General features: G+C 43.8%; 2 protein-coding genes across 6 annotated transcripts in view; one reads left to right on the top strand and one right to left on the bottom strand.

Annotated features, from left to right (window-relative positions):
• LOC139548539 (MAP/microtubule affinity-regulating kinase 4-like) overlaps nt 1-10,495 on the top strand; it is a 62,397-nt gene extending 51,902 nt beyond the window's left edge. For 3 of the 5 annotated variants that reach the window (XM_071358239.1, XM_071358242.1, XM_071358238.1), the window contains one exon: nt 7,413-10,495. In XM_071358239.1, coding sequence (XP_071214340.1) covers nt 7,413-7,746 — 334 coding nt within the window. In that variant the 3' untranslated portion in view covers nt 7,747-10,495. The remainder of the gene's footprint in view (nt 1-7,412) is intronic. The other 2 variants (XM_071358240.1, XM_071358241.1) reach the window with 2 other exon arrangements.
• Nucleotides 10,496-11,014: 519 nt separating this feature from the next.
• LOC139548540 (creatine kinase M-type-like) lies at nt 11,015-14,823 on the bottom strand. Its single transcript, XM_071358243.1, has 8 exons — nt 14,666-14,823; nt 13,334-13,543; nt 12,933-13,087; nt 12,633-12,765; nt 12,354-12,525; nt 12,106-12,229; nt 11,737-11,926; nt 11,015-11,532 (listed from the first exon to the last, which is right to left on the bottom strand). Exons 2-8 carry the CDS (start codon nt 13,521-13,523, stop codon nt 11,354-11,356), a joined length of 1,143 nt encoding a protein of 380 aa, XP_071214344.1. The 5' UTR covers nt 13,524-13,543; nt 14,666-14,823; the 3' UTR covers nt 11,015-11,353.
• Nucleotides 14,824-27,265: the final 12,442 nt, after the last annotated feature.

Here is a 27,265-nt window from a genome sequence, read left to right as displayed (position 1 = left end):
CAGTTTTATTGCTTCTTTAATCAGAACAACAGTTTTCAGCTGTGCTAACATAATTGCAAAAGGGTTTTCTAATGATCTACTAGCCTTTTAAAATGATAAACTTGGATTAGCTAACACAACGTGCCATTGGAACACAGGAGTGATGGTTGCTGATAATGGGCCTCTGTACGCCTATGTAGATATTCCATAAAAAATCAGCCGTTTCCAGCTACAATAGTAATTTACAACATTAACAACGTCTACACTGTATTTCTGATCAATTTGATGTTATTTTAATGGACAGAATATGTGCTTTTCTTTCAAAAACAAGGACATTTCTAAGTGACCCCAAACTTTTGAACAGTAGTGTGTATATACAGTGGGGAGAACAAGTATTTGATACACTGCCGATTTTGCAGGTTTTCCTACTTACAAAGCATGTAGAGGTCTGTAATTTTTATCATAGGTACACTTCAACTGTGAGAGACGGAATCTAAAACAAAAATCCAGAAAATCACATTGTATGATTTTTAAATAATTAATTTGCATTTTATTGCATGACATAAGTATTTGATCACCTACCAACCAGTAAGAATTCCGGCTCTCACAGACCTGTTAGTTTTTCTTTAAGAAGCCCTCCTGTTCTCCACTCATTACCTGTATTAACTGCACCTGTTTGAACTCGTTACCTGTATAAAAGACACCTGTCCACACACTCAATCAAACAGATTCCAACCTCTCCACAATGGCCAAGACCAGAGAGCTGTGTAAGGACATCAGGGATAAAATTGTAGACCTGCACAAGGCTGGGATGGGCTACAGGACAATAGGCAAGCAGCTTGGTGAGAAGGAAACAACTGTTGGCGCAATTATTAGAAAATGGAAGAAGTTCAAGATGACGGTCAATCACCCTCGGTCTGGGGCTCCATGCAAGATTTCACCTCGTGGGGCATCAATGATCATGAGGAAGGTGAGGGATCAGCCCAGAACTACACGGCAGGACCTGGTAAATGACCTGAAGAGAGCTGGGACCACAGTCTCAAAGAAAACCATTAGTAACACACTACGCCGTCATGGATTAAAATCCTGCAGCGCACGCAAGGTCCCCCTGCTTAAGCCAGTGCATGTCCAGGCCTGTCTGAAGTTTGCCAATGACCATCTGGATGATCCAGAGGAGGAATGGGAGAAGGTCATGTGGTCTGATGAGACAAAAAATATAGCTTTTTGGTCTAAACTCCACTCGCCGTGTTTGGAGGAAGAAGAAGTATGAGTACAACCCCAAGAACACCATCCCAACCGTGAAGCATGGAGGTGGAAACATCATTCTTTGGGGATGCTTTTCTGCAAAGGGGACAGGACGACTGCACCGTATTGAGGGGAGGATGGATGGGGCCATGTATCGCGAGATCTTGGCCAACAACCTCCTTCCCTCAGTAAGAGCATTGAAGATGGGTCGTGGCTGGGTCTTCCAGCATGACAACGACACGAAGCACACAGCCATGGCAACTAAGGAGTGGCTCCGTAAGAAGCATCTCAAGGTCCTGGAGTGGCCTAGCCAGTCTCCAGACCTGAACCCAATAGAAAATCTTTGGAGGGAGCTGAAACTCCGTATTGCCCAGCGACAGCCCCGAAACCTGAAGGATCTGGAGAAGATCTGTAGGGAGGAGTGGGCCAAAATCCCTGCTGCAGTGTGTGCAAACCTAGTCAAGAACTACAGGAAACGTATGATCTCTGTAATTGCAAACAAAGGTTTCTGTACCAAATATTAAGTTCTGCTTTTCTGATGTATCAAATACTTATGTCATGCAATAAAATGCAAATTAATTACTTAAAAATCATACAATGTGATTTTCTGGATTTTTGTTTTAGATTCCGTCTCTCATAGTTGAAGTGTACCTATGATAAAAATTACAGACCTCTACACGCTTTGTAAGTAGGAAAACCTGCAAAATCGGCAGTGTATCAAATACTTGTTCTCCCCACTGTATATATACAGTGGGGAGAACAAGTATTTGATACACTGCCGATTTTGCAGGTTTTCCTACTTACAAAGCGTGTAGAGGTCTGTAATTTTTATTGTATGATTTTTTATTGTATGCTTCATTGTATGATTTCTAAGTAATTAATTTGCATTTTATTGCATGACATAAGTATTTGATACATCAGAAAAGCAGAACTTAATATTTGGTACAGAAACCTTTGTTTGCAATTACAGAGATCATACGTTTCCTGTAGTTCTTGACCAGGTTTGCACACACTGCAGCAGGGATTTTGGCCCACTCCTCCATACAGACCTTCTCCAGATCCTTCAGGTCTTGGGGCTGTCGCTGGGCAATACGGACTTTCAGCTCCCTCCAAAGATTTTCTATTGGGTTCAGGTCTGGAGACTGGCTAGGCCACTCCAGGACCTTGAGATGCTTCTTACGGAGCCACTCCTTAGTTGCCCTGGCTGTGTGTTTCGGGTCGTTGTCATGCTGGAAGACCCAGCCACAACCCATCTTCAATACTCTTACTGAGGGAAGGAGGTTGTTGGCCAAGATCTCGCGATACATGGCCCCATCCATCCTCCCCTCAATACGGTGCAGTCGTCCTGTACCCTTTGCAGAAAAGCATCCCCAAAGAATGATGTTTCCACCTCCGTGCTTCACGGTTGGGATGGTGTGCTTGGGGTTGTACTCATCCTTCTTCTTCTTCCAAACACGGCGAGTGGAGTTTAGACCAAAAAGCTCTATTTTTGTCTCATCAGACCACATGACCTTCTCCCATTCCTCCTCTGGATCATCCAGATGGTCATTGGCAAACTTCAGACGGGCCTGGACATGCGCTGGCTTGAGCAGGGGGACCTTGTGTACGCTGCAGGATTTTAATCCATGACGGCGTAGTATGTTACTAATGGTTTTCTTTGAGACTGTGGTCCCAGCTCTCTTCAGGTCATTGACCAGGTCCTGCCGGGTAGTTCTGGGCTGATCCCTCACCTTCCTCATGATCATTGATGCCCCACGAGGTGAGATCTTGCATGGAGCCCCAGACCGAGGGTGATTGACCGTCATCTTCAACTTCTTCCATTTTCTAATAATTGCGCCAACAGTTGTTGCCTTCTCCCCAAGCTGCTTGCCTATTGTCCTGTAGCCCATCCCAGCCTTGTGCAGGTCTACAATTCTATCCCTGATGTCCTTACACAGCTCTCTGGTCTTGGCCATTGTGGAGAGGTTGGAGTCTGTTTGATTGAGTGTGTGGACAGGTGTCTTTTATACAGGTAACGAGTTCAAACAGGTGCAGTTAATACAGGTAATGAGTGGAGAACAGGAGGGCTTCTTAAAGAAAAACTAACAGGTCTGTGAGAGACGGAATTCTTACTGGTTGGTCGGTGATCAAATACTTATGTCATGCAATAAAATGCAAATTAATTAGTTAAAAATCATACAATGTGATTTTCTGGATTTTTGTTTCAGATTCCGTCTCTCACAGTTGAAGTGTACCTATGATAAAAATTACAGACCTCTACATGCTTTGTAAGTAGGAAAACCTGCAAAATCGGCAGTGTATCAAATACTTGTTCTCCCCACTGTATATATATATATACAGTGGGGAGAACAAGTATTTGATACACTGCCGATTTTGCAGGTTTTCCTACTTACAAAGCATGTAGAGGTCTGTAATTTTTATCATAGGTACACTTCAACTATGAGAGACGGAATCTAAAACAAAAATCCAGAAAATCACATTGTATGATTTTTAAGTAATTAATTTGCATTTTATTGCATGACATAAGTATTTGATACATCAGAAAAGCAGAACTTAATATTTGGTACAGAAACCTTTGTTTGCAATTACAGAGATCATACGTTTCCTGTAGTTCTTGACTAGGTTTGCACACACTGCAGCAGGGATTTTGGCCCACTCCTCCCTACAGATCTTCTCCAGATCCTTCAGCTGTCGCTGGGCAATACGGACTTTCAGCTCCCTCCAAAGATTTTCTATTGGGTTCAGGTCTGGAGACTGGCTAGGCCACTCCAGGACCTTGAGATGCTTCTTACGGAGCCACTCCTTAGTTGCCATGGCTGTGTGCTTTGTGTCGTTGTCATGCTGGAAGACCCAGCCACGACCCATCTTCAATGCTCTTACTGAGGGAAGGAGGTTGTTGGCCAAGATCTCGCGATACATGGCCCCATCCATCCTCCCCTCAATACGGTGCAGTCGTCCTGTCCCCTTTGCAGAAAAGCATCCCCAAAGAATGATGTTTCCACCTCCATGCTTCACGGTTGGGATGGTGTTCTTGGGGTTGTACTCATACTTCTTCTTCCTCCAAACACGGCGAGTGGAGTTAGACCAAAAAGCTCTATTTTTGTCTCATCAGACCACATGACCTTCTCCCATTCCTCCTCTGGATCATCCAGATGGTCATTGGCAAACTTCAGACAGGCCTGGACATGCACTGGCTTAAGCAGGGGGACCTTGCGTGCGCTGCAGGATTTTAATCCATAACGGCGTAGTGTGTTACTAATGGTTTTCTTTGAGACTGTGGTCCCAGCTCTCTTCAGGTCATTGACCAGGTCCTGCCGTGTAGTTCTGGGCTGATCCCTCACCTTCCTCATGATCATTGATGCCCCACGAGGTGAAATCTTGCATGGAGCCCCAGACCGAGGGTGATTGACCGTCATCTTGAACTTCTTCCATTTTCTAATAATTGCGCCAACAGTTGTTTCCTTCTCACCAAGCTGCTTGCCTATTGTCCTGTAGCCCATCCCAGCCTTGTGCAGGTCTACAATTTTATCCCTGATGTCCTTACACAGCTCTCTGGTCTTGGCCATTGTGGAGAGGTTGGAATCTGTTTGATTGAGTGTGTGGACAGGTGTCTTTTATACAGGTAACGAGTTCAAACAGGTGCAGTTAATACAGGTAATGAGTGGAGAACAGGAGGGCTTCTTAAAGAAAAACTAACAGGTCTGTGAGAGCCGGAATTCTTACTGGTTGGTAGGTGATCAAATACTTATGTCATGCAATAAAATGCAAATTAATTATTTAAAAATCATACAATGTGATTTTCTGGATTTTTGTTTTAGATTCCGTCTCTCACAGTTGAAGTGTACCTATGATAAAAATTACAGACCTCTACATGCTTTGTAAGTAGGAAAACCTGCAAAATCGGCAGTGTATCAAATACTTGTTCTCCCCACTGTATATATATATATATATATACACAGTGAGGGAAAAAAGTATTTGATCCCCTGCTGATTTTGTACGTTTGCCCACTGACAAAGAAATTATCAGTCTATAATTTTAATGGTAGGTTTATTTGAACAGTGAGAGACAGAATAACAACAAAAATATCCAGAAAAATGCATGTCAAAAATGTTATAAATTGATTTGCATTTTAATGAGGGAAATAAGTATTTGACCCCTTCTCAATCAAAAAGATTTCTGGCTCCCAGGTGTCTTTCATACAGGTAACGAACGGAGATTAGGAGCACACTCTTAAAGGGAGTGCTCCTAATCTCAGTTTCTTACCTGTATAAAAGATACCTGTCCACAGAAGCAATCAATCAATCAGATTCCAAACTCTCCACCATGGCCAAGACCAAAGAGCTCTCCAAGGATGTCAGGGACAAGATTGTAGACCTACACAAGGCTGGAATGGGCTACAAGACCATCGCCAAGCAGCTTGGTGAGAAGGTGACAACAGTTTCTGTGATTATTCGCAAATGGAAGAAACACAAAAGAACTGTCAATCTCCCTCAGCCTGGGGCTCCATGCAAGATCTCACCTCGTGGAGTTGCAATGATCATGAGAACGGTGAGGAATCAGCCCAGAACTACACAGGAGGATCTTGTCAATGATCTCAAGGCAGCTGGGACCATAGTCATCAAGAAAACAATTGGTAACACACTATGCCGTGAAGGACTGAAATCCTGCAGCGCCCGCAAGGTCCCCCTGCTCAAGAAAGCACATATACATGCCCGTCTGAAGTTTGCCAATGAACATCTGAATGATTCAGAGGACAACTGGGTGAACGTGTTGTGGTCAGATGAGACCAAAATGGAGTTCTTTGGCATCAACCCAACTTGCCGTGTTTGGAGGAGGAGGAATGCTGCCTATGACCCCAAGAAACCATCCCCACCGTCAAACATGGAGGTGGAAACATTATGCTTTGGGGGTGTTTTTCTGCTAAAGGGACAGGACAACTTCACCGCATCAAAGGGACGATGGACGGGGCCATGTACCGTCAAATCTTGGGTGAAAACCTCCTTCCCTCAGCCAGGGTATTGAAAATGGGTCGTGGATGGGTATTCCAGCATGACAATGACCCAAAACACACGGCCAAGGCAACAAAGGAGTGGCTCAAGAAGAAGCACATTAAGGTCCTGGAGTGGCCTAGCCAGTCTCCAGACCTTAATCCCATAGAAAATCTGTGGAGGGAGCTGAAGGTTCGAGTTGCCAAACGTCAGCCTCGAAACCTTAATGACTTGAAGAAGATCTGCAAAGAGGAGTGGGACAAAATCCCTCCTGAGATGTGTGCAAACCTGGTGGCCAACTACAAGAAACGTCTGACCTCTGTGATTGCCAACAAGGGTTTTGCCACCAAGTACTAAGTCATGTTTTGCAGAGGGGTCAAATACTTATTTCCCTCATTAAAATGCAAATCAATTCATAACATTTTTGACATGCGTTTTTCTGGATTTTTTTGTTGATATTCTGTCTCTCACTGTTCAAATAAACCTACCATTAAAATTATAGACTGATCATTTCTTTGTCAGTGGGCAAACGTACAAAATCAGCAGGGGATCAAATACTTTTTTCCCTCACTGTGTATATATATATATATATATATATATATATATATGCATACAGTTCAGATCATTGAGTGGGGCATGACTCTAGCCTGGTCTAATGAATGAGATATAATGGTGCAGCATCATTTAGAATGTTGTTGCCTTGAAGAACAAGCGTGTCCTCAAAAAGGTAAAATTGTGTTGTTATCTTGCCTAACTTGTGTTGCTTCCTAACATTCCATTTTATTGCACTGCGGTATCCTCTGAATTGTCCTCTGAATTGAACCACAGATTTATTTTTCTAGAATTGTCTAATTTGTGGCATGATTTTAAGATGGTAGTGCAACTTGTGTGTGTTGTGGATGCTACATCCACTCTTCAGTAAAGACTGTTAAAAACATTTTATATACTTTAATTTCTACTGGCTTTGTTATCTATTTTAATGCGTAATTGAGGAATGGATTTCTATTGCTATTGATGAATTAAGAGTTGTGGCTATTAAACCAAACCCTATATGATACTAATATATTTCTCCCCTGTTCCTCTCTTCCCATCCACGTTAATGCACTTCACCCACACTCCACCTGCATCCTCTTCTCTCATTCAATCTCTCACCCCCAATCACTCCCCCACTCCCACGCTTCACCCACTTTGCCCCTGCAGTCGCCATCTACCTGGGCATCAAAAAGCGGCAGAGCCCCGGACCCCCCGATGCGGCTGGGATGTGAGGGTGCGGAGCCCGCGGGACCCGGCGGAGGTGGTGCTGGCGCTGCGCGAGGCGGCCCAGGGCTGCGGCTGCCAGGTCCACCTGGCTGGGCCCTTCCTGCTCTCCTGCACCCACGGGGCGGCCGGCTCACGTGTGGCCTTCGAGGCTGAGGTGTGCCAGCTGCCCGCCGGTCCCGCCGAGACCAGCGGCGTGCGCTTCAAACGCCTGTGGGGGGCGCCGCTCGCCTTCCGGGATATCGCCACAAAAGTGTCCAAGGATCTGGAGCTCTGAGGGCAACAGGGGGTGGGGCAGAGGGCTTCTACACTGGACAGACTGACCGAGGGGGCGGGAGAAGGAGACAGGCTGAACCCGCTACCCCCACTGCCAACCTCGCCTCACCCCCGCCAAAGACCCGCTTCTGGTGCCACACGGACACGCAGGCGCACCGGCACGGACGGCCCGGCCCCGCCACTCACAGACCTATGACCTATGAACCCTGCTAAGGCACCTCAATATTATGTGAATCTAGGGAGTCAAGCAGTTATTTTTTAATTCCATATTTGCAGATTAAGATATTTTTCGTCAATGTCGTTATGATTATATTATATTTGTTGTCATTCCTTTTTAACAGCTGCTATTTAAAAGGTTTTTAATTTCATGTTTTTCTTTTTTTCACTTCAATGAGCAGTTGACAGACTGAATGCATATTTAAGAAACAAGGGGCCAGCCCTCTCCTAGACAGAACTCCAGGCTATAGAGCAGGGGTGTCAAACTCATTTTGCCCTGGACCCCACATTCGTTCTTCAACAAGGTCCGGACGGCAACACTGAAAATGTTATATTTCCTTGCCGTCAAAATTTGCCAAAAATAGTCTATCCACCCTATCCATCATTTTTTGCATTTTTGATGCTCCCTAACTGTCTAGCTTTCATTTCAGTGATTATTAACAATCTGGACACAATCAATAAACTGTATGAATGTAGGTCCATTATCTTATCATTTCTACACGGTTTCGATTTGGTTGTAGTCATTTTAAAATATTTTCAACATCACATTTTATTTGTCACATGTACAACAGGTGGCTTACTGTGAAATGCTTACTTACAAGCCCTTAACCAACAATGCAGTTTTAAGAAAATACTATAAAAAAAAAAAGTAGGAGATAAGAATAACAAATAACTAAAGAGCAGCAGTAAAAAACAGTAGCGGGGCACCGGTACAGATATACAGGGGATACCGGTACAGATATATAAAACAAATACTATTTTTTGGTTGTTATTTTTGTGGGGTTTTACTCAAACCCGCAGGCCAGATTGGACCCCCTCGCACATCGCAGGCCATATATTTGACACCCCTGCTATATAGGGAGACATGCTGAAATGCAGAGACGGACAAAAAAATATTCTGTAAAACAAATGCCAGACCCTTCTGCCCGTCCATCGTCTGCTCAATTCTGTACGACCCCGTCTGCTGCTCTCGTCAAGTTTCATTTTGTGTTTTGTATATACCAGAATGTTGGTTGCTAATGAGCAAGGCTGTCTGACTTCAATGTCCAAAGCGGAGTAGGTGATGACTGCTCTTCTGAGCCACTAACCTTTTGATTTTCTGCGTTTCAGCAGGTAATGTACACAAGCATTCTACACGCTCTTCTGGTAGCACTTTTGGTTTAGCAATATCACCTCTTATAATTGTATTTCCTCTTAAATGTTACAGCACATCCACAGGGCCAAGATTCCAAACTTGATTTGGTGTAAGCTGTGTTTAGTATTATGTTGGGGAATATTGATTGTCACATTTCCACAATCACAATTTGGATCACTTTTTTGTATAAAATGACGCAAGATCGCATAAAAAAGAAAATTACAACAACTCCTAATTTTCTGCTCAAAAAGAAAAGGATATGATTGATCAAACAGACTATAATAACTACAGCAATGCTAGTTGAATTGCATTAAGTAGTTATGTCCATTGATTCTTTTATCTGTGGTTCCCTGGAGGATGAGTTCCGAACTGCTCCTCAACTCAGCCCTCGGCAACACTGAGCAATTGGTCAGCAAAACAGGCGTGATGTAGCCGCTTCCCTTCTGGTAGCCAATCAGACTTCTGTATTGCTGAGGGGGGTAGTTTAGAATGTGACCCTGGGTGACCTTATTGAAATTAACCCTGACACTCTTCTATAAATGAACCACGATTCCAAGCTGCTCACAATTGATCCAAGTCAGGTAGATAGTCCCTCACTCCGGCCTTGACTGTTTGTCACTGGCTTTGATTTGCACCAATATACAGTAATGATCCTTGTCACCTGTCAGTGGGTCATAGCAGCAGACATGCCAGAACATCATTACCAGTTGCTGCAGTGGGCTCTTCTAGTTTAGATCGCTCAACCATGTTTCTAGTTTCTCAGCTCAGACTGTGTTGTTGGTGTCGCTGAATGTTCCTCAACCTTCCTTGTTTTCTGAAAGTCTGTCTGGCCTTTGTAAATGGCTCAAAGATTCATCAACAGTGGATGATGTTCTCATTACAGAGTGTGCTTGTTTGTCACTGTTACACCTCTGACCATATCCGCCAGCCTGCCTACATTGGACTGCCTGCCCAACACAATAACAAACCTTCAGTTGTTTTCAAACTCCAACATTTTCCACCTTATTCCTTTTGGCAAAAAGATTTATTGCACACATGTATGGCAGTAGTACATAGTAATCCATGACACTACAATGACTTCAGTTTTCCCGTTGCAAGGAATCATGGGAGATTTTAGTTGCAACAGGTGGCCACAAATGTCTTAAAATGTGAAAGCTGTGATTTTGTGCAATTTTTGGGCATCTTTGCCCAAAATAGGACCTCTCTTGCCCAACAATTCCCATATATATTGCTTAAAGCTTAGGACCATGCTTCAACAGTAGGAAGTAGTAGTGCGTTTGAAGCAGTCGCTGTTATCGATTAAACGGGGTGCAAATATGGAAATGACTGACCTGCAGTCCTGCATGTCTCATAGGAAAATTGTGTTGAAGCAAAAATAAATTCTCCTTTCAAACTCTGACATTTTGGATGAAGTTTATTTTTGTTCTCACTGTGGTTGACGTGGTCTCAGTAGATTACAGGTTGGTCATATGTGTAATGGATGGTTTGGAATTCCCATTGTTAGAGCCTCTCCTGTCCATGATATATGAGACAACAGACACATTGTCACGTTCATATAAAGTGGCATTGTTTATGTCGTTACCTAGCAACCCACTACCACTACTTTTAAAACTACTAGTCTTAGCACCTATAAGTCATCATGACCACCTGCCTTCGCCTCGTGGCTATGACCACATCACAGCCATGATAAAAATGTCATAACACATGGCCTCTCGTTTTATTGCTTAATTGTACCATGGTTTTAGGGCATTTACGGGGCTGCGCTCACTGAGTTTATGTGTGTGTGTGTGTGTGTGTGTGTGTGTGTGTGTGCGTGCGTGCGTGCGTGCGTGCGTGCACCGTGTGTGTGCGTGCAGCAAGAATGTGTACGTGCGAGGGTCTGTGTGTGTGTTTCGAGACCATACATCAGACAGTGGGGTTGATTGTTAACTGGGGCTTGTTTTATTTGCTCAATACATTTTTACAACCAAAAAACGGATTTAAGATTTGGTGCATAAACATAGCGATGGCCCATGGCACCAGACTATGCGATGGTACTTTGTTCCCAAGATGTTACAGAAAGAATGGGACAGATGGTAAAAAGTGACTGAGGAAGGAGAAAAATAAATGATGAAGAGAAAGATTGAAGGAAGGAAAAGAAGAGTTGGATCAGAGTGGAGTGTCTTTAGGAAAAGTCCAGGGAGGCAGTCTCCTGCCCGCGTGACGACAAGGCTACTCATTTTTATAATACAAAAAACTCAATAGCACAAGTGCCGCTTTACTTCTGGGCGGGGATCATGCCATCGATGGCCTCTCCCTTCTCCAGCTTCTTCTCCATCTCCACCATGAGCTTGACACCATCCACCACCATCTGCACCTGCTGCACCTCTGAGGAGCCCAGACGATCAGCGTTGGAGATGTCGAAGATTCCACCCACGGAGGCCGTGTCCACACCACCTGCAGGCAAAGAGGTCAAAGGTGAGTCTTCATAATCCTTAACACTGGTGTTCCATGATGTACATGTCAGGTTAAATATGGCTTTACAAGTCACCTCAGAAATGCATATGTAATGGCAGTGTAATAACATGTTATGGACTATTGCTAGGTATAGTATGACTTCATGCATTAAGACTGTAAAGAGAGTTTGAGAGAAGCTTGTACCTGTGCCGCGCTTCTGCAGACGCAGCCTGGTCAGGATCTCCTCAAACTTGGCGTGTGTGCTCAGCTTGGGCAGCTTGACGTGCACTCCACCGCGCAGGCCAGTTCCCAGGTTGGAGGGGCAGGTCAGCACGTAGCCGAGATGCTCGTTCCACATGAAGCCGTGGTTGTGCTTCTTGAAGACCGCCTCAATCTGCACAAGGGAGAGAAGGACAGGAGACGAGAATGTTCCAGTGAGTGCGTTTTCAGGTGAGAATAGCCAACCGAAAGGGATGTGTGTTCGACTATTGACTATAAGAAAAGCGACAAGCGATAAAGAACAATCTAGGTATTGACAGTGTGGCAGTCCTGTAGGCTCTGTGGCAAGCGTACCTTCTGCAGACCAACGCAGAAGCGTCTGAAGACCTCCTTCATGTTGCCTCCCTTCTCCATGGAGATGACACGCAGGTGATCCTCCTCGTTCACCCAGACCAAGAAGCTCTTGGCATCGTTGTGCCTTCAGAAAGGAGGGAGTATGTATTACATGACTGTGGGACATACTGTACATTCATTATCTGGTTTAACCAATGGTATCGTTTTGGTTTTGGGTATTGGTATGGGCCTGTGTCCTGGGCACTCACCAGATTCCTCTTGCGTCGGGCCAGTCACGGGCCATACCAGCGGACAGCAGCAGGGGGGAGACGGGCTTGTCAAACAAGAAGTGGTCGGCGATCAGCTGATCCTGCTCGGCATCGGTCATGGCATTCAGGGGGTAGTACTTTCCCTTGAACTCACCATCCAGTGTGGCCAGGGCTGAGGGGAGAGAGACATAAACATGAGATTGACATGGTCGTGCTCCATGGCAGCACAGCTGACCATGATTTTATAGTGCTGATTTTACTGAGTGCTCAGACACTCACCCTCGATGGACAGTTTCTCAACCATTCTGCGCTCGCCACGGCTGTTGTGGGGGGGCAGGGTGTATCCCTTGATGCTGCGTCCGGTACGCACACGGCTGGACAGGACGTAGGCGGGGTCAAGATCATCACCTCCCTGTAAACGGGGAAATTAATTATGTCGCTCTACACTTGGAACTCATTCAAATGCTGTCTAGTCACCACGGTCCACTGTAGCCTTATATATTAGCTAAGAAATCAAGCTTGCAAAAGGAGCAACTCCAATGTAAAAATGTGATTGCCATGACCACTTTCTTCACTCACCTTCAGGTTCTCGAAGTTCAGGTCGGTCTTGTGCTTGTCGGTGGGCTTGTAGCCTCCGTGACGGTCGGAGATGATGGGGTCGAACATATCCTTAAAGACTTCATAGCACTCTTCATCACCAGCAACGCAGCCGACGGTCATGATGAAGGGGTGTCCTGCAGACAGAAAGAGAATAAGTGAGAACTATTGCCACAGGAAAACTACATGTAACAGGCCCCCAACAAAGTGCACTACCAACAGTCTCATTTTTCATGCTAATAGTGTATTAGTTAATAGCACTAAGAATGTTTTGCTTTCAGGTGCCCTTATCAGCCACCAATCAGAGCAGATCAGGACATGCATATCCTGTGACCTCTCAGGGCCCTGACGAGTTTTCCTGTGTGTGTGCTTCCAAGTCTTACCAGGGTTGTCCACACCGGTCTGGGTGCAGTCGTCCAGGGTGAAACCGGAGGGGGTAGACTTGCTCCTCAGCTTTTTGTACATGTCCTTGGTCAGCACCTTGGCCATGTGGTTGTTGTGCAGGGAGAGGTCTGGGAACTCCTCTACATCAGAGAATTTCATCTTGTAGTCATTGTGGCAGTTCTTCGTCATGATTGCGGCTCTCTTTAGTCCTGCAAAAAGGAGAGGGGGAAGAAGTGTGAATCTATGTAGGATGATCTGGCAGACGAAAGCCCTCCCAACTAAATATTCAAGAATGGTGAAAGAACAATATCTGGGTCCCTAACAACAAAATTGTGCCACAATTTATAAAAGAGAGCATGATGGGTTTTCAGAAAAAAATCACAAGGAACTGTCCTAGCAATGGCCTAACAATACAACCAATACCACTAAATATACCATATTTTGTGATTTGTAGTACTGAGTCTCCTAGTGTCTTATCTATCAGTCTCCTGAACCCTCCAGCCACCGCCTCATGTTTCCACGGAGAGTGACGGGTGTGATCTACGTGCTTTTATGCACTTAGCAGCAGAAGGTATTTTTAGACCAGGCCATCCACACTACACCCTCTTGCTGTGGCTATACTCTGACACTGGCATGCAAGCCACATTTCCATTCCTTCAAGGGAAACACCACCACTGGAGCCTAGTCTGGCTACCACCCCAGTAGGCGGTTCCAGAGTTGACTTGATTCATTCTCCGGTCATTAGTGCAACTGACCTTCAAATCAGAATGAATAGGATCTCAGATTAACATCTCAACTACAAACATGTTGAATAATTGCGGACATGATAGAAATTCAATACTTCACTTTGCATGTTTTTTCAGCAAAATATCTAAAATGACTCAGTGTCATCTATAGATCACCACTGGTAACAAATCAACCAGCCACTGTCCTGTGACTATCCCTCCTGTGACTATCCCTCCTCTACTAACAGCCGTTAGTGATCATGGCTGTTTTCAAACTAGTGGTCTCTTTTACCGACAAAACTTTTAACAAAGTTACAGTTTGCACTCAAGAGGATGACGAGTATAAACGCATAAGCAGTAGTTTAAAGAAGAAAAAACAGTAGATCTTCCATTTTAGGAAATGCTGCAACAAACTGAAGAGGAGTCCAATGCAAAAAAACAAGAAGAACCGATTTCAGGATTCCAAATGGTGCAGCAACGGAGAGGTTTCAATTGCCTAAAGTGTTTTTTTTTAATTCCTCTTTTCTTTTTGTGCTCTTTTTCAGGAATTCTCCTAATTTCTACTTAAAACCCTTTTCCAGAAGCTCGCTGCCTAGTAGGTTTTACCTGCACAGGAGAAAAGAAGGAGGTAACGTTCCCGGGATCCACCAAAGCCAATATAGGAGTTACCCAACTTTGACAGGTGTTAGACCCTAGTTTATATACCCAGACCTTTGCACCCATTGGCTGGTTTGTCTCTGAATTCTCTCACTCGATTGGACAGCCACAACCCCTGATGCCCAGTTTAGTTTCTAAAAGGCATGAACTTACATCACAACACCCGATACGGTACAACAGCTGTGCCTACCCCCTGAACGCAACGTCCCCCTCCTCCTCTGATTAGCTAGTTGAGGTGGGGGGTTGAAGGAGACAGTTGAAGAAAAGCGACAGTTGTAAAAAGACACTTTCTCCATGGACACTGTTATAAGTGTTCACACTGAGAGATTGAGGGATCCTGGGGGAACAAATAACTACTATGTCTAAAAGCGTCAGCTAAATGGCATATATTATATTACTAGTTGTGGGATTTCATGGGAGTTCTCCCCTAAGGTCATTGGAGCTCCCTCTCATTCATCTATAGTGTGTTTGGTGCGTATTACCACCCCCTTGGTCCTAATTTGAATCAGTCAAAAAAAGTAATATGATTTTGCATAGGAATATGGTTATGGTCCCTTGAGAGAGATGACGAACCGGAAGAGGAGAAAGGAGAAAGCCACTTCATTGAGCATTTCATTAACAACACCTGACAATATGAACCACAAACTGGAACTGTGTGACACACTCCTCTTGGATTCAGAGCAATTGCACTTCGCAGAGGTTTTTGTTGAAGCTCATAGTCAATCAAGGCTTAATGTGATTTCACACAAGGTTTAATCACACAAGGTTTAACAATGTTAATAAGGAGACTTTTTAAAACAAGTCTTCCGCACAGTGCCACTGTGTCTCCCAGCTCAATGACTAGACAGAATGAACAAGCCCCACACTTCAGTGTGCCGTACTTACAAATCCATGCCGGCCACCCTCTACCCTGAGCATTTGTGCCAACCATTCTGTCAGGACAAATCTACCAAACTGTGCTAGATAATATATGCCTTCATGTCTATTTCTAGCAGCATGCCAGGGCCCTGCCAAAGAAAGATGCTGTGTCCCATGGGGTGATAGTCATAAGAGCTAGTCAAGAGCTAGTCATAACAAACACACAGATGAAGAAGAGTCTTTGGTTGGAAGGACTGCATAAGATTTTTTACCTTTATTTAACTAGGCAAGTCAGTTAAGAACAATTTCTTATTTTCAATGACGGCCTGGAATCAATGGGTTAACTGCCTTGTTCAAGGGCAGAAAGGCAGATTTTTACCTTGTCAGCTCAGGGATTCGATCTTGCAACCTTTCGGTTACAAGTCCAACGCTCTAACCACTAGGCTACCTGCCACCCCAGGTAGCCTAAGCATCTCTGTATACAACCAAAGTTTGCTGAAGCAGATTTAGAAAGGGTAAGAGTGATAGATGTTGATTGTCCAGGCCTTGTGCACAAGCCTCTTTCAGCATATATTATCAAAAGTATTATTAAGTAAAAAAATTCTGTCAAAATTCGATCTCATGTATAAAATGCACCTTACATAATACAAGAGGGAAATTGGCAAAGGGTACCAGCCAGTGGTTTTATATCAAATTATTTTGAGATGTTCAGCAGGAGTATGAGATATAGCAGGTGCCTTGTGTCTGAGATCTATTACATATCAGTAGTGCAATTACTGACAGATATTAAATCAGAGAGCGCCCCTGTGACAACAAAATTGTTGATGGGTGTGACGCAAACACTTCTAATCCCTCCCATTATGCAAAGTAGGGGGCAGCCAAGAGAAGCTAAGCTCAGTACTTATTGATGTGCTCAGGGGTTTTCTATTGCAACACTACTGAGGGGTTCCGGTCACAGCAATGTAATAACCAAATGTGTGAAGACTCAATGATCAGGTTAATATTTCAATGACCACGTTCATATTTCTTAATGATGGAAGTGGAATGTGTCTCTGCAATATGTTTCAAGCTTGCTATACTCTGTGGAACAAAGCATTCTCTAAAACAGGTGTTCCCAACCTAGGGAACGCTACCCCCATAGCGGGGCGCCAACATTTCATGGGGGGGGCGGTCCTTGCTTTAAGGGCTACAAAAAAAATATCACTATTGTTTATACTGATCTAAAACAAAGCATAAATAGGCACCGCTTTAGGATAGAAACAAGCGGTAAAATGCCCGAAGAACATGCGACTCTGCTGCACATGGGAATATCTTTGGTTTGTCATTATGATATTCAGAAGCTGAACTATGACATTCCAAAGGCAAAGAGTCAAATAAATTAGACTTTGCTTGGGAAGTAATCTTATGTAGTGTGACTCTGTCGCTATCAATTGATCTATTCACTTTCTGTAAAATAAAATATGTATAATTAAATTGAGGGGTTATATAAATAATCATAATAAAACATATTTGGTAGTGGAATATTACACTACATGACCAAAAGTATGTGAACACCTGCTCGTTGAACATCTCATTCCAAAATCATGGGCATTAATATGGAACTGGTCCCCCTTTGATGCTATAACAGCCTCCACTCTTCTGGGAAGGATTTCCACTAGATGTTAGAACATTGATGCAGGGACTTGCTTCCACTCAGCCACAAGAGCATTAGTGAGGTCGTGCACTGATGTTGGGTGATTAGGCCTGGCTCGCAGTCGGCGTTCCAATTCATCCTAAAGGTGTTTGATGGGGTTGAGGTCAGGGCTCTGTCAAGAGTTTTGTTAAACTATGTAGAATTGCAGAAAATGAGCTTCAAAATAACATTTTCCTAGGTCCCTCAAATTAAACAAAATCAAGCTGGTGGTGTATTTAATATAGGCGTTCTCAATAAACAATAATACATGTGAAAAAGGGGGCCCTGGGTAAAAGGTTTGGGAACCCCTGCTCTAAACCCTTTGTTGTAGAAAGACACAGCAGAGTAGCAACAAGACAGGTTTAAGTCTGTTTGTGTACATATGCAGTATGTACACTACCGTTCAAAAGTTTGGGGTCACTTGGAAATGTCCTTATTTTTTAAAGAAAAGTCATTTTTTTGTCCATTAAAATAACATCAAATTGATCAGAAATACAGTGTAGACATTGTTAATGTTGTAAATTACTATTGTTGCTGGAAACGGCTGATTTTTTTAGGTATACAGAGGCCCATTATCAGCATCCATCACTCCTGTGTTCCAATGGCACGTTGTGTTAGCTTATCCAAGTTTATAATTTTAAAAGGTTAATTGATCATTAGAAAACCCTTTTGCAATTATGTTAGCACAGCTGAAAACTGTTGTTCTGAATAAAGAAGCAATAAAACTGGCCTTCTTTAGACTAGTTGAGTTTCTGGAGCATTAGCATTTGTGGGTTTGATTATAGGCTCAAAATGGCAAGAAACAAATAACTTTCTTCTGAAACTTGTCAGTCTTTCTTGTTCTGAGAAATGAAGACTATTCCATGTGGGAAATTGGCAAGAAACTGAAGATCTCGTACAATGCTGTGTACTACTCCCTTCACAGAAACAGCGAAACTGGCTCTAACCAGAATAGAAAGAGGAGTGGGAGGCCCTGTGCACAACTGAGCAAGTGGACAAGTGCATTAGAGTGTCTAGTTTGAGAAACAGATGCCTCACATGTCCTCAACTGGCAGCTTTATTAAATAGTAGCCGCAAAACACCAGTCTCAACGTCAACAGTGAAGAGGCGACTCCGGTTGCTGGCCTTCTAGGCAGAGTTCCTCTGTCCAGTGTCTGTGTTCTTTTGTCCATCTTAATCTTTTCTTTTTATTGGCCAGTCTGAGATATGGCTTTTTCTTTGCAACTCTGCCTAGAAGGCCAGCATCCCGGGGTCGTCTCTTCACTGTTGACGTTGAGACTGGTGTTTTGCGGCTACTATTTAATGAAGTTTTACAGCTGTGTCATGCCTATCCTCCCCTAATATGACTGACCAAATTAATCTCTGTCCATGTCCCCATGCCCCTCCCGTGTGCCCAGTCAACACCAGTCAACCCCCATCCATCCTCATTATTAATGCACCATGGTCAACAGCATTACCATGACTGCATGTTGGGCACACAACTCATGTTTGCAGCTTATTTGAGGTTCCCTTTTTAAGTGGTCATCAACCAATCAATAAAAGACATTCAATCTTGTCAACCAATCAGTAATTTCATTTGTCAAACTTTTGAGATTTGTAGTTTTGCCTTTTGACCATGTAGAACAATATACACCTACATGCAGAATACTGTCCATGCATAGGTTTGATCATTCTGAATTCCATGTACACACCCGCTCTGCCAACTGAGGCCTCCATGACACATGATGGACTCTCCACCTGGGTGCCTGGGCTCTGCTTGTCTCTGTGCTGGTGTGAAGCCAGACCAGACAGATTCTGCTTGGTGAGGATGCACTGTGAGGAGACGATAGAGAAGGAGAAGAAGGGGAGAGAGTGATGCACTCTGGGCCAGTGCCACACTCAATTTAGCCTGCCACTTTATCCTCTCTCTGGCTTCAGCTGCCTGGGCTGGCAGACAGGAGGAACAGTTATGTGAAGCTAGCTTGAGGAAGAACGGGGACTGGGGGTCCCCGTGAACTAGACCCTCACTAAGCCCCTGCTGTGGAAGCTCCAGTGAGCAGGGAGGGAGCGATAAGGGAGCAGGGAGGGAGCAATAAGGGAGCGAGAAGGGAGTAGGGAGGAAGCGAGACGGGAGCAGGGAGGGAACGAGAAGGGGAAAGGGAGGGAGTGAGAAAGGGAGCAGGGAGGGAGCGAGAAGGGAGCAGGGAGGAAATGAGAAGGGGAAAGGGAGGGAGCGAAAAGGGAGCAGGGAGGGAGCGAGAAGGGGAAAGGAAGGGAGCGAGAAAGGGAAAAGGAGGGAGCGGGGAGGGAGCGAGTAGGGAGTGGGGAGGGAGCGAGAAGGGAGCAGGGAGGGAGCGAGTAGGGAGTGGGGAGGGAGCGAGAAGGGAGCAGGGAGGGAGCGAGAAGGGAGTAGGGAGGGAGCGAGAAGGGAGCAGGGAGGAAGTGAAAAGGGGGCAGCGTCTCTACACACATGACAGCTGCTCCTATAAAGCACCTTGTGTTTTATAAAGTGCCTCTGTGATCGGAGTACATGTGTACTTCAGAGGAGGCTGGTGGGAGGAGTTATAAGAGGATGGGATCATTGTAACGGCTGGAATGGAATCAATGGAACAGAGTCAAGCACGTTGTTTCCATGTGTTTCATGTGTTTGATACCATTCCGTTGATTCCTTTAACAAACGACATATGCTGAGCACTTGTTGGCTGCTTTTTCTTCACTCTGTGGTCCAACTCATTCCAAACCATCTCAATTGGGTTGAGGTCGGGTGATCCAGCTCTCCATCACTCTCCTTCTTGGTCAAATAGCCCTTACACAGCCTGGAGGTGTGTTGGGTCATTGTCCTGTTGAAAAACAAATGATAGTCCCATTAAGCCCAAACCAGATGGGATGCCGTATTGCTGCAGAATGCTGTGGTAGCCATGCTGGATAAGTGTGCCTTGAATTCTAAATAAATCACTGACAGTGTCACCAGCAAAGCACCGCCACACCATAACACCTCCTCCATGCTTTACGGGGGGAAATACACATGCAGAGATCATCTGTTCACCCACACCGTGTCTCACATAGACATGGCGGTTGGAACCAAAAATCTCACATTTGGACTCATCAGACCAAAGGACAAATTTCCACCGATCTAATGTCCATTGCTTGTGTTTCTTGGCCCAAGCAAGTCTCTTCTTGTTATTGGTGTCCTTTAGTAGTGGTTTCTTTGCAGGAATTTGACCATGAAGGCCTGATTGACACAGTCTACTCTGAACAGTTGATGTTGAGATGTGTCTGTTACTTGAACTCTGTGATGCATTTATTTGGGCTGCAATTTCTGAGTCTGGTAACTCTAAGGACCTTATCCTCTGCAGCATAGGTAACTCTCTGTCTTCCTTTCCTGTGGTGGTCTTCATGAGAGCCAGTTTCATCATAGCGCTTGATGGTTTTTGCGACTGCATTTGAAGAAACTTTCAAAGTTCATGAAATTTTCCATATTGACTGACCTTCATGTCTTAAAGTAATGATGGACTGTCGTTTCTCTTTGCTTATTTGAGCTGTTCTTGCCATAATATGAACTTAGTCTTTTACCAAATAGGGCTATCCTCTGTATACCAACCCTACCTTGTCACAACACAACTGATTTGCTCAAATGCATTAAGAAGGAAAGAAATTCCACAAATTAACTTTTAATAAGGCACCTGTTAATTTAAATGCATTCCTGGTGACTACCTCATGAGGCTGGTTGAGAGAATGCCAAGAGTGTGCAAAGCTGTCATCAAGGCAAAGGGTGGATACTTTGAAGAATCTCAATCTTTGTTTAACACTTTTTTGGTTACTACATGATTTCATATGTTTTATTTCATAGTTTTGATGTCTTCACTATTATTCTACAATGTAGAAAATAGTAAACATTAAGAAAAACCCTTGAATGAGTAGGTGTGTCCAAACTTTTGACTGGTACTGTATAGGTAGGGATAAAATGTCTTGGCAATGGCATAGATAATAAACAGTAACAGCAGCGTATTTGATGAGTCAAAAGAGATTAGTGCAAAAAGGGTCAATGCAGATATTCCGGGTAGCTATTGGTTAACTATATAACTAATTATCTAGCAGTCTTATAGCTTGGGGGTAGAAGCTGTTCAGAGTTCCGTTGGTTCCAGACTTGGTGCATCGGCGGTAGCAGAGAGAACAGTCTATAACTTGGGTGGCTGGAGTCTTTGACAATTTTTAGGGCCTTCCTCTGACACCAACTGGTATAGAGGTCCTGGATGGCAGGGTGCTCGGCCCCAGTGATGTATTGGGCCATACGCATTACCCTCTGTAGCGCCTTGCGGTTGGATGCCAAACAGTTGCCATACCAAGCAGTGATGCAGCCAAGATGTGCAAGGCGCTACAGAGGGTAATGCGTATGGCCCAATACACAGCCAATGGTGAAGCTATGTCACTTTTTGAGGATCTGATGGCCCATGCCGAATCTTTTCAGCCTCCTGAGGCGCAAGAGGCGTTGTCGTGCCCTCTTCACAACTGTGTTGATGTGTGTGGACCATAATAATTCCTTAGTGATGTGGACACCGAGGAACTTGAAACTCTCGACCTGTTCCACAACAGCCCCGTTGATGTGGATGGGAGCGTTCCCCGCCCTCCGTTTCCTGTAGTCCACGTTCAGCTCCTTTGTCTTGCTGATGTTGAGGGAGAGATTGTCTCTGACCTCCCTGTAGGCTGTCTCATCGTTGTCGCCCCGTAAAACGGCCACCATTCCACATTATATGCTGGTGTTTGTCAATCTACTATTGGCTTGTTGCTTATTGAAAGTAAAGCATGAGTAACAGGCGTCACTGTGCTTGCTTAACATTTAGCTTCCTTCCTTACACGTGTGCAATGGGAGTGATCCTGGATCCTCTGCTACGCAAACACACGTGTCTTTGCCAACTGCGATACCAAAAAGCTAGCAATTTGATAGCGCAAGTGGAGATATTTCAAGCTGGGGAGTGAGGTTACATATCCAATTCCGTTACACATGCACAGGATAATACATTGGCTTCTTAAATAGGATAATTTTAAACATCTAGGGAAGCCTAGAAGGTTAGAGGGTAGAAGAGGCCTAGAAGAGGCTGAAAGAGCAGAGAACTTCCCTAGAAGCGATGATGGCTGTACTATACGAAACAGAATATGAGACAGGAAGTTAACGCTGGGCTACAGTGACATCTTCTTTGGAATCCACACATGGTGTGACCTCTGAGCGGCCAGTGTCAAACATGTACACCTATGTAGAAAAAAAAACATTTTAGCAGTTTGCAGACCCTTCAAATAGATCCAGCCCTTGAAAGGGGACACCATAAACATATGTGACTTTGTTGCATTTGTTGCAAAGTGGAATAGAATGAAGTAGAGTTCTAAAGACGAGACAGAGAAGTGGGGTTTGTGTTGTTGGTTTATACTTCTCTCACTGTCTGAGTTTCAGATGCCTTCTAAGATATCGGGTAGCATTGTAGTACCATGTACACTAGATCGTATAGATATTTGTAAAGCACTTCAATGTGTTTAACATTCAATTTCACATAGAGGTGTCAGAGCCTCATCACAGTACAACCAGCTTCCCATAGCCATCACTATTTCAATACTTTCACACATTACAGAATCAAAATAACCTTGTAAGATTGTGTGTGGATTGGTGTTGCTATTCAAAATGGCAGTGGTATGCATCTCAGGGCCCTATGTTACATTTTCTATGTACGAATTTTCTGTGCTGTCGGCACCACAGCTTACCTGCCATGGTCAAAATTATAAACAAGCTAGGAGCCTGCTATCAGGCTGCCTATGGAACATACTGTATGCTGTAGCTGCAACATGGACGTCTGTAACTGGAGGAGAGAAGGATCAACCCACTTAATCCCAAACCAAACTCTACCCCCTAGACCAATGGTATTCAAACCCAACTTTTTTCACAAGAATTTCTGGGGACCCAATTTTTGGGAAAGAATTTATCATGACCCCACGTCACCCCAAATCTAATGACACAACCTTAAAGTTGGTCAATTCAGATTTTTACATCAACAAATAGCCTTCAATTGATTACATTTTCATCACTTATCACAACAAAAAGAAACCGATAAATACATTTACACAATAAAATTTTATTTTTCAAATAATCTTTCTCAAAAAAATTTGTATATTGTCACATACACGTACTCTTAATTTTTTGTTCCCCCCCCAGAATTAATTCTTACAAAAGTTACCAACCCCACTGCAGTTCCCCTCCACTAGGAATTTTGAATACTACTGCCCTAGATTTTAATTTTTTTTTTAATTGAACTAGGCAAATCAGTTAAGAACAAATTCTTATTTTACAATGACGGCCTACCGGGGAACAGTGGATTAACTGCCTTGTTCAGGAGTAGAACAATGGATTTTCACCTTGTCAGCTCAGGGATTTGATCCAGCAACTGTTCAGTTACCGGCCCAACACTCTAACCCCTAAACTACCTGCCACACCTACCTGCCACGACCTTAGATTCTTCTTGGTAGCCTAGATCTGAAAGGATCAACTAGGTATGGCAACATCATAATGTGTCAAAGGGTAGGCGCTAGCTAGACTATAGGTTTATATGTGATTGGTCCCAGGATGATTGAGAAATTACACATTGTCATGTATTATTAAGATAATATGTTATTCCTACACAGAGTCACGCACATATAAACATTAAACAAAATACATCTTTGTAAACAGGTCCATTAAAATAGTGTCTCTCAGTTTGGGTGATGAAATCACATCCATTGAAACCAGAGCCAGTTCAGTCACTTGTGCTGGAGGGGCTATGTTTAGTGCCACAGTGTAAAGTTCTCCGTCCACCAGTGCCAGATTGGCTGATTAAATTGCATCGACTCAGCAGTCTGTCTGTCTGTCGTCTATTTACCGATACCTCCTCTCCTCCTCTCCTCCCCTTGACCTGTAACTTTAGCACAGTGGATTTCTACTGACCAGATTTACATAGCCTAGATGGGGGGAATAGCTGAGTGGGTTGTCTATGTACATCAGCGGTTTCCCAAGTAGGGGTCGTGACCCTTTTTATTTTTTACTAGGCAAATCAGTTAAGAACAAATTCTTATTTTCAATGACAGCCTAGGAACAGTTTAAGAACACTAAGTGGGGTCGCCTGATATGAAAATGGGTTCACGAGAGAATTTCCCAAATCTTGAGAGAAAAAACATACAGGGCCTATACAAAACAATATATATTATAACAGTGGTTCCCAAAGTAGGGGATGCAACACCATATGGAGTCGCCAGATATGAAAATGGGATTGCGGTAAAATTTCCAAAATCCTGGATTTTTAAAATATATTAACAGAAACTCACATCAATATCTTTTAAACAAAGAATGTATGATATTTCTAGCAATCAAGAGGAAACTGACTGAACGACTCAAACTCCCCAGCTTATGATCTCCAAATGGACGTTAACTGTGAGGGCTGAGATGCCCATGCATTGACTTTTGTTCGCTATACATGTCGGGGGATGCTATTCACGAGGACATATTGTTCTGTCTCACGATTCCCGAGCATGAAACGGCATATGGGATGTTCAGTGTGCTGAATGGCTATATTGACGGAAAACAGATTTCATATGGGATCAAATGGTGTGCTTTTGCACAGATGGCTCCATCTATCACTGGACTCAAAGGGAATTCCCTGCCGTCTACCTCTGAGCATTAAATGCCACGTTCAAAACAACTGGAAAATGGGAACTCGGAAATCTCTGACTTCCAGCTTCAGTGCATTCAAGACAACTGGGAAGTCGTAAATAAACGAGCTCCGACTGGAAAAAATATTTTTGAACTGTCATCCAGGTCGGAATTACAACTTGTGAAGTCGGGCCTCTTTCTGGAACTCAGACTTTCCTACCTAATGATCACTAACGTCATGATTTGACCTCGTATTTTTCTGAGTTCCCAGTTGTCTTGAAAGCACCATAAAACTCATAGTAGGCTACCCTAACCACACCTCCCATCGCGACATGCATCAAGCACTCCTATCTCATTAGTGGTGATGATAAGATACATTGTGTTTGACTAATTTGCAATTGACTGCCCCACATCAAAAGTATGTGAGGGTGAGTTGAGAAGACAATCAGAAATACTGCTAGAATGTTTTTCAATTGATTGCCATAGCCCCAAATAAAAAGTAAACATTGGCTGTTAATTACATACTTTTTTCACATGAGTGGGGATGAGAGAATTTTCAGATATCAAAATGGGGTCGTGGGCTAAAAAAAAGATTGGGAACCCCTGATGTACATGTTAGAGTATGTATTTTACATTGTTACATTGCTTACTTACTTTACATGTTGCCATGAAGACATTGCATAAGATCCACTACCACCTCCCACCCCCAAACACACACTAACCTCCACACACTGACTGATACACACTCGTCCAACTGTCCTATGATTCTCCCCTCTCAGGCATGGCCAGTATGCACAGAGACAGCTGTCCAGTGGGCGTCAGTTGATGTAACGTTTGCTTCTACCATTTGCCAAACCACCTGGACACAGACGCATATATCACATTCCCTGCGATTAACACAGGCTTTCCACAAACCCCTATCTTCTGGAGCCTTAAGCCCCACTGCATACAATGAGCTATGGGAAAACACACACACACACACACAATGTCCTCTGCCAATATTAAACGGACCATCCACTCTGCAGGATTACATGGACACTGGCTCGTGTTATTATATAGAGGAATGAGGGGATTTCATGGCATAAACCAGGCCTACAACAGTTCAAACCACTGACATTTGGGAGATAATTTGATAAGCATCATAGGAATCGGTAAGATAAATAATTACGTGCGGGGCCAGTAATGATATATGATTTTTAACATTGACATCACACTACAAAGAGAGGATTCGCTTTATTACATTGCCAAAGATATAAATCTAGAACAATATTGGTAGGACAGTTTTGTACTGTTATTAACCTCAAACGTTATATTATATTAATTACTTCTCTTAGTATTTATATATATTTTGGGGGGCTCAGAGGGAACAGAATAGCATTTGCAGACCTAAATAAGATTCAATAATAAAGGTGTCAAAACTAAGGCCAACTGGCAAACGTAAATATTCTGGTCCACGCCACTGAATTTAGAATTGGGTGTAGAATGTGTCACTGATGCTGTCAAGCAGCTGACCTGACCCCTGAGCAGTGTTCACCTAGGACAGGGATGGGCAACTCCAGTCCTCAGGGGCCTGATTGATGTCACGCTTTTGTCCCAGCATCTGCTAAAACACCTGACTCCAATAATGAACTAATCATGATCTTCAGTTTAGAATGCAAGTAGTTTAATCAGCTGTGTTTGCTAGAAAAAAGTGACACCACTCTGGCCCCCAAAGACTGGAGTTGCCCATCCCTGACCTAGGACATGGGGAGTAGTGAGGCCGAGCTGCCCTTAAAAGGTATGAGTCTGCCTCAGTAGCCACACCAGCCCAGCAGCTGAACCATCAATCACCCAGATCGTATAACTGCCTGCAGACACCCACCGAGTGATCTGCTCTCTGTCTCCCTCTCTCTTCATCTCTGTAGAAGATGCCACTGTGTTCTATAGTCCATGTTGGTCTCTATAGCCTTGCAATTAGTCTCTCACATTGCTCCTGCCATCATTTCCCATCACTCTGACTTTTCATGCATCCTTTATCTTTGCAATGCAAATGTTTACATTAATGTTGTAGATTCTGGGAGGCCTGCACATCAGATATGTTGTCCAAGATCCACAGACTTCAATACCTTTTAGTTTACTTACGTTCTCTTTGTCACATCTATCTAAGCCATTGCTCTCGTACTGTAACTAATGTTGATGCCACATACAACCCTGCCATCACCACTGTCTTTTATGTTTTACCTTTATTTAACTAGGCAAGTCAGTTAAGAACAGATTCTTATTTACAATGACAGCCTACACCAGCCAAACCTTGGACAACACTACAAAGTGTGCGCCGCCCTATGGGACTCCCAAGCACAGCCGGTTGTGATACAGCCTGGATTCAAACCAGAGT

Source organism: Salvelinus alpinus, chromosome 21 (assembly GCF_045679555.1).
Source record: "Salvelinus alpinus chromosome 21, SLU_Salpinus.1, whole genome shotgun sequence".
NCBI classification, from domain to species: domain Eukaryota; kingdom Metazoa; phylum Chordata; class Actinopteri; order Salmoniformes; family Salmonidae; genus Salvelinus; species Salvelinus alpinus.
Note: the sequence above shows the minus strand (reverse complement) of the source record. Positions and strands in the feature narration are given on the sequence as shown.